The 8,636-nt window shown below is 38.9% G+C and overlaps 1 protein-coding gene across 1 annotated transcript; it reads left to right on the forward strand.

Moving 5' to 3' along the window:
* The first annotated feature begins 4,965 nt into the window (after positions 1-4,965).
* On the forward strand, positions 4,966-6,285 carry LOC142346165 (uncharacterized). The gene has a single exon (XM_075398673.1). The coding sequence runs from the start codon at positions 4,966-4,968 to the stop codon at positions 6,283-6,285; it is 1,320 nt and encodes a 439-aa protein (XP_075254788.1).
* The last annotated feature ends 2,351 nt before the right edge of the window (positions 6,286-8,636 follow it).

The raw sequence follows: 8,636 nt of genomic DNA on the forward strand, positions 1-8,636 counted from the left end.
GACACTGACCGAAAGAAACAATAACAGTTGTTCTGTCTCAAATGAAATCGGACTCAGCATTGATAGATATCAATCACTGAATTTTCGAAATGACACCGACAATTCTTCACCTGACAGTCATCGAAAAAACGGCAGGGATACAGTTGTGTCGAATAAATCCTGCAAACGTATCATTAGAGAAACTGTAGAAAACACAGCAAACAACAGCATAGTAATTAGTAATCAACGAATAGATTGGGACCGGAACAGTTTACAACAGGGGTCTTCTCGAACATTTGTTGAACAGACCTCCAATAGTGCACCTAAAGATTCAAACGAAGGAAATGAACGACAACCTGAACTTTCCAAGGGAACCCAGAGCAATCAACATAACGAGTGCATTGGAACAAATTGGCATAATCAATTTGCCGAACCATTTCAGTTTGTGAAATCCAGCAAAAGGAATCAGGACCCCCAAACAACATCAATAGTAAATCACTCAGCAATATTTAAAAGCCATCAGCTTCCAGATAAACAACTCAGAAATTCAAAACTGCTCATAGCACAAAAAGGTATTAGCAATTGTCCCTCAGAGGACAGCTGTGACGACAGTGACAGTGACAGCGATGAAGAGACAAACCAACGAAACGATTCGCGTGCAAAAGTTTCCTCAAAGAACCAAGCATCCAAACTACAAATTATTGGGGGAAGCACAACTCACCAACAATCAACACAACAGGAAAGTTGCCTAACAAATTCACGAACTCTTGCTTCGAATAAACAAAAACAAACAAGGGATAGAAACATTTTCTCACCCGAAAATCGGAATCAACCTCGTTGCAATGAGATTACCATGTTAACACAGACAGCCTACAGCCGTCCAACAGTATCAGCAGACACATCTGACACGGAAATACAGACAAGGTCTTGCCGCAACCAGTCTCATGCAATACACGAAATCAGAGAGAACAGTATGGAGAGATACGAAGACAGCTCCAATGTCAGACAACCCACAGTTCACTTCGAATCTGCTACACAACTACATGAAAATCACACAACCAATTCAATCAACGAACATTTTCGCAATCTGCAATTTGCACCAAATCAGAGAAACCCGCACATAAACATCAATTTGCCAAAGACACAACTGAAGACATACAACGGAGACCCCCTCAAATGGCACGAGTGGTATTGTTATTTCAAATCAACAATACATGATAACGTGTATCTTTCGGACGCACAGAAAATCACCTATCTCCAAAACGCTCTCACAGATCGCGCAAAGGAAAGCGTTTTTGGATACTCATATAATGGAGAATTTTACCACGATGCAATAACCGAACTCAAGAGAAGATTTGGAAGACCACAAACTGTTATTGCAGCACATGTTGACAAACTGGAACGCTGGCCCAAGCCTTCGACAGACAACCCACACAGCTTCATTGCATTTGCAGCATTTCTCAGACAATTAGTACAAACTTTTCTTCTTCACGAGTTTACGCCGGACCTGCAATCATCCGCCGTTCTCAGAGTAGCCAAAGAAAAACTATCTCCTGCAATGATAATAAAGTGGAACGAAAATGTCATCCGCAAAGAACTTGTTAACCCAAATTTGATTCATTTCAAAGATTGGATAGACAAGTATGCCGAAGCGTGCGAAGATATGCCACGCACTCACAACAGAAATTCATTCTATGAGAGAACACACCAACGTGGAAAATCTGAACAAAGGATCAACGCCAGAAAGAATTGCCCGCTTTATTCACAAAGCCACAATTTAGGTAAATGTCAAAAATTTTTGAGTGAAAACGTGTACGACAGACAGCAGACAGTGCGACAACTGCACTTATGCCCAAATTGTCTCACCGAACATCCAAAAGGACAATGCAACAGCAAAAACAGATGCCAGGTAGACAATTGTAACGGTTTTCATCACTCAACAATACACCGTAACAATTTCAACACAACACAGCCTAGTAATCAAGGACAAAACCAATCAATATCTGAATATCGACACAACGGAGATAACTTGAACAGAAACCAGTTCAATTTCATAAATAACAGTTCTTCGTGGAACAAAAATTTGAGCCGCAGTAACCCCAACTGCAATCACCAAACTAGACAAAATGGTAACAATGGTTACAACCGGCAACGCAGCAGAAGCCGATACAACAGCAGCAACAACAACAACTACAACAACAGCAGCAGCATCAACAGCAACAGCAACAATAGCACAAATGGTAACTACAACAATAGTAACAGCGACAACAGACATAACCGGAACTTCTATTACGGGCAATCACATCAAGTGCCCAATACGTCCAATGTTCAACAACAGCAGCCAACATCAGGAAACTTTAATCAACAATATCAGCACTCAACAGACCAAATTTCGCAAAGCTTCTCAGGCAGCAATAACCGACACCAGAACTACACTTGCAGTAATAACCAGCCGAGCAGTTGGATCCGACCACATGTTCAGCTCCAAGCAATACCGGTAACAGTGTTTTCGGAGACGGTCTCCATTGAAACTTACGCTCTCCTTGACAGTGGAAGTGACAATACGCAAATTACCAAGACAATAGCAGATGCTTTAGGAATTCGTGATAGGAAATGTGTTACAATACCCGTAGCATCACTATACCAAGAACACACGATTGAAACAACAGAAATTTTTCTTGGGATTGGAGCCATCGACAGCAGTAGACCTATCATTAACTTACCAGTCTTTGCGACTTCTACCACAGACTTTCAAATGCCGACAGTGCCAATTCAGATGCTCAACAGCGTTTGTAAGGACTTCGGTCATTTAAGCAATATCAATTTTCCTCAAATCAGAGACAACAAAATAGGTATTCTGATAGGAGCCGATGCTTTTACAGCAACAGTTCCACTCAAGTACACAATCGGACCACCGGGAACACCGTACGGAGTTCTCACACAATTAGGATGGACAATAACAGGACCAGTCCCAAACAAGTATAGACAAATTACAGAGAAGAACCAATGCAATCGTAATATAACCTTGTTCAATAGGGTTAAGTCAGAAGAGACAATTTTGAACGAAGACATGCTACAATTATTTTGGGCCTGTGAAGGAACAAGAACAACAAAGGCTTCACCTAATACAGTAAACCAAGAAGACAAGAAAGCCCTACAAATTTTCGAGGATACAGTAAAACATAACGGAGAGAGGTATGAGATTGGATTACCCTGGAAACAAAACATACAATTACCTAACCATTACTTTCTAGCAAAAGCCCAATTACGATCATTGGAAAAGCGCCTCAATGAAGACAAACAGCTAGCCGACTTCTACAGCAGCTTAATTCAGAACGATATTGTAAAAGGTTACGTTGAGGAGACGGACCGCGAACCTTCCCCAACTTGCAGCCAATTATGGTATCTTCCTCATCATCCCGTACAGCACAAACAGAAGAAAAAGATTCGTCGTGTAACAAACGCAGCATCTATTTATAAAGGACATTCACTGAATAAAGCGCTTCTAACTGGACCAGATCTTCTCTGCAGTTTAGTTGGACTCCTACTACGCTTTCGACAGTCTGCCATAGCAGTTACCGGAGATATAGAAGCCATGTTTATGCAGATAGCAGTAAGGAAAGAAGATCAAGACGCATTAAGGTTTCTATGGTACAAAAACAACACCGAAACAATATACAAATACAAGTGACTCATATTTGGTGCAACCTGTTCGCCCTCTTGTGCTATCTATGTACTTAGAAAATGTGCTATCGAGAATCACCATTTATCACCTGAAGCCAGTCAATCAATAACGAATAATTTTTACTTGGACGACTTTTTACAGAGTTTCGAGACAACAGACGAAGCAATTGAACAGACAACATGCATCAAAGAAACACTTAAAAAAGGAGGATTCAATTTAACGAAATTCTTCAGCAACGATTCGAGTTTTCCTTTAATTGACGACACTGAAGGAGATAAAGCATTAACGCAACGAGTTCTGGGACAGACGTGGGATGTCAAAAACGACACCTTCATATTTAGGAAACCCAATTTAGACATCAAAATTGAACGTTTACAACAAAGAGAACTCTTGTCAACAGCAGCTTCGCTTTTCGACCCCCTGGGGATGATAACGCCATTTGCGATACGAATTCGAAGCCTTCTTCAAGCAGTCATAAAACAAGGCAAGAAATGGGACGAACAAGTACCAGCCGAATTTCATATTGACCTGAAATGGATTAACGAATTCAACAGCATGCCAGATAATACAACAAAAAGATGCCTTGTAACAGGACCAACGACCAGTCAACAACTTCATGTCTTCACAGATGCATCAAATATAGCAACTTCAGCGGTTATTTATATGAGATCTACAACTACTGAAGGGAATGTCATTGTGAACTATGTCATTAGCAAATCCCGAGTAGCCCCTATAAAGCACACAAGTATACCTAAACTTGAATTAGAGGCAGCCACAATGGGAGCCGAACTAGCTAGTTTTGTAGTCACAGAAATGACATTAAATTTTTCCTCTGGACGGATAGTACTGCAACACTAGGATGGATAAACTCAGACAAACGGCAAAAAGTTTTCGTAGCTAACCGTGTCAACAAAATTTTGGAACATTCTAAAGCAGAGGAATGGAAACATATACCCGGAAAGCTCAACCCTGCCCACCATGGTACCAGAGGTTTGAAACCATCAGAGCTTGAAGAGAAGTGGCTACAAGGACGAAAAATTCTTTTTCAAGACCCTGAAAACTGGAACTTTGATCAAACAAAATTTTTAACAACGACAAATTTAGTATTACCTAAATGTATGCGCCCTGTCATAGAACCATCAAAATTTTCAATTTGGAAACGATTGCTCAGAAGGACAACAACCGTGTACAACTCAACAAACATTTTACGGAAAAGAGATACACTAAACAGTCAGAATGAAGCCCAAAATTACCTGATAAAGATTTCACAACAAAACACTTTTAGAAAAGCAATTATCAGAATGCAAACTGGACAACAACTGGAACGAAGGGATGCAATTCTTCAATTCAATCCATTTTTGGATGGAAAGGGAGTTTTGCGTGCCAAAGGAAGGCTGAGACATGCGCCAATACCTTGGAATCAAAAACACCCCATAATACTAGACATAAAAGACCATGTCACTCAGTTAATTGTTCAAGACGCTCACACTAACAGCTGTCAACACATGGGAACGGAGTTTGTCAGAGCGCACCTACAACAGACATTTTTAATCATTGGACTTCGAAGGTTCCTAAGAAGACTCAGCCGGACATGTTTCATATGCCGCCTATGGAGAGCTCAGAATATTACACCAATGATGTCTGATCTTCCGCACTTTCGCTTTGCTGATGCCGAAAAACAATACCCATTCATTAATGTAGGATTAGATTACTTTGGACCTTTCTACATTGAGGATAATACTCGCAAGCTTGAAAAACAGTACATCTGCATTTTCACGTGTTTAGTAACCCGTGCAGTGCACTTGGAAGTTTGCCATAGTCTAGACTCCGACAGTTGTTTACTTGCAATTAGACGTTTTGTTTCAAGGAGAGGATATCCAGAGAAAATAATCTCCGACAACGGAACAAATTTTACAGCATCGAAAAAGGTTATGAATTTGGATAATATCAGCATTGACAACTCCTATATTGCTCAACAATTATCGCAGCAGAACATAGTTTGGAAAATGAATCCACCACTTGCTCCACACTTCGGAGGTATTTGGGAAAAAATAATTCAAACAGCGAAGAGAACTCTTCTCATAATCTTAGGAAGTCAGCAACTGAAAGCAGAGACTTTCCAAACAATTGTGACAGAAACGGAAGGCATCCTAAACTCCCGCCCCATAACTTACGTTTCTTCTGATAACAACGACGATGAAGCCCTAACACCCAACCACTTCATTCTTCGACGACCACATCTAGCCCTAGCCCCTCTAACATCAAAACTGAAAACTTTCAGGAAGAAAGATTTCAACTATACACAAACGCTTTTGGACCACTTCTGGAAAACACTTCAAAGAGAGTATACTTCAGACCTAATAAGCAGAGCAAAATGGAGAGAGCAGTCAAAACAACTCAGAGTGGGCGATTTAGTCTGGATTCTGAACGAATTTACCCCGAGAGGTATTTGGCCCCTTGGACGGATAACCAAATGTCATTATGGAGCTGACGAAATACCAAGATCATTTGACATTCACACAGCAACGGGTACACTAACGCGCCCTCCAGTAAAATTGTCACGAGTCATAGATGAAGAAGAAGCGGACATCACAAGGAGCGCAGCAACAAACCCAACTTGATTTAAAACTATATTAAAATTATCACCAAATTGTTTTCTTACTCATCTCCTGGAAACCAGTCATTTAACTTTCAATAATATTATTAACCCTTTTCTCTCGTTGTGTGGTAGGATTGTGAATTTTGTCAAAAATTCCAATTAGCTTTTAGATGTCAAGCCACCGCGAGATAGCGAATTGCAACTCAGAACAACATCAGAAGCCAAATAGATCAAACCGGTCCATTCCAAATCAAGTAACCAGCAGCTCACAAGATTGCCTATCATATAATGCAGCTTACAATGCAAAGAGAAGATCAACAACTTCGAAAGAGATTACAAGTCACAAACTCAATATGTTTTATATTAGTTTTAAATTGGTACCAGAGTATTCAGGTCTAGCCCTAATTTTAAAGCGCGCTCTCCTCTCCTCGCGGAGTGTTGAAGCTCAAGCTTCAATATTTCGCAAGTTTCTGAATTTGACTTTTGCATGATTTGATTTCTAACTTTAGCCCATATGTTTCCATGCTAATTTACCGCTGAAACCAAAGTTTGTGAATTTTCTATTGTCAAATCGATCTTATAAGCAAGTTGGTCAACATAATCTTTTGTATGTTCGGTTTCCGAAATTTGGTGTGTTCTGTTTCTCAAATTCAATATTTTTGATATTATCCGAGAGAAGCAGTTAATTTTGTCGGTTTCAAACCACAGGAATTAACGAGAAAATCTCTGATGTATTTAAATTCTAATGGTAATATCAATACTCAGTCAATGTCATTTATTAAACAAGCACAAAATATCCAAAGTGTAAAAGATTTTTTAATTTTAAAACCGGAGAATTCGAATCCCAGGTCTTTGAACCAGAATAGACCAAATTTAAAAGATCAAAAAATGTACTGATGTCGTATGTTTTAGTTCAAGAAATAGGATTATCATATGTTAGTTTCCAGTTGATAGCTTTTTGATCCTTGTGATATTATTAGAAGTCCTTATTATAGAATGCCATATAAATTACTGTATTCAACGTCTTTACGTAGATCTAACGACAAGCACTATTTTCTGTTTTGATACTTTGCCATCTTTCAAAAGTCCAATTAAAAACCCCACTGTTCTTGTCGCACACTGCTTTGCAACTTGTCAATGTTCGAGCTTCACTCTTTATGATTGTTTCTCTTTAACAAGAGGCCAAATCAAACACACTAAAAAACGTGCAGGTAAAATTACCTAAAAATTCAAGTAAATTTACGTGAGCTGTCCATATATTTTGGCGTTTCTGCGCACCAGCTGGACGATAGCTGCACGTACCTGCAATTGCAGTTAATTTCACCTGCATGTTACGAAGTAAATAAAAGAACGAATTTTAGCCAATCACATTCGAGTATTTCGAAACTTTAAAATAAGAATTAAATACGTTCTAATATACGTAGAAAGTTCCGAAAAAGTTCAATTAACCTAATTTTAAGTTGTTGCCAATGTTATTGCCACTTTCAAGATGATTCAAAAACCGCCAAAATTGCAACAAAAACTTGACTCTTTTGTCCAACAACGTGAAACTTAGACGTGCTCTTTTAACAAATTAACAAATGATTAGACTAGAGATATGTTTTAAAACATAATTTTGGCGATCATCCGCCTTGATAATAAGGACATAAAACCTTCTGAATTAAATTTATTTTTTTTTTACAAAGAGGGGGCATGAGCACACCCCAAGACTAATATCCAAGACTACGACAGAGGAAGAGTTTCTTATTGCAGACGAGCCAACCAAAGACGAAGAGTTTTTTTTTCAAGGGTTTTCAGACGTCACCCGATCAAGAAGGCCTGACATTTTTTTGGTTACAGATGTCACCAAGAGATGATCGCCCGAGGTTCCAGACGTTACCTTAGAAGTCCTTTCCCGGGTTAGACGTATCCAAAAAAAACGTGATTTTTTTTGCGACGAAAAATCTCAAACACACAAAAATTGTCCCCCAACGAGCTTTTGGTAGATGGTTTATGAAAGAAATAGCCGTGAGCAAATACAAGTCAGCATGTAACGAAAAAAAAACACAAATTGCCCGAAAAAACGATATAGCGTTTTTTGCATCGGAAAAACTCAAAAACAATTTTCTCAATTTGTCGCAAAAAATCTACATGAAAGTACAATTTTTATTTGAATAGAACACTTCTGTTGGACTTAAAATCAACTTTATTTTGGTTGAACACCTTATGTAAATTTTTTGCTCAAAAGATGAGAAAGTCCCAAAAAAAAGCTTTTTTGAGCGTCAAAAATCAAAAAACGTTTTTCTAACGTCTTAATGAAAACTTTTTATTAAATCCAAAAACCCATTGATTAGCCCCCCTGGGTTCGTTGGAAAAGAAGCTTCAAAATCAATT

This window comes from Convolutriloba macropyga, chromosome 9 (assembly GCF_964194025.1).
Source record: "Convolutriloba macropyga chromosome 9, txConMacr16.3, whole genome shotgun sequence".
Taxonomy (NCBI): domain Eukaryota; kingdom Metazoa; phylum Xenacoelomorpha; order Acoela; family Convolutidae; genus Convolutriloba; species Convolutriloba macropyga.

Excerpts from the sequence above, each read along its gene's own strand:
- LOC142346165 (XM_075398673.1), top strand. The coding sequence starts at position 4,966 with ATGCAAACTGGACAACAACTGGAACGAAGGGATGCAATTCTTCAATTC.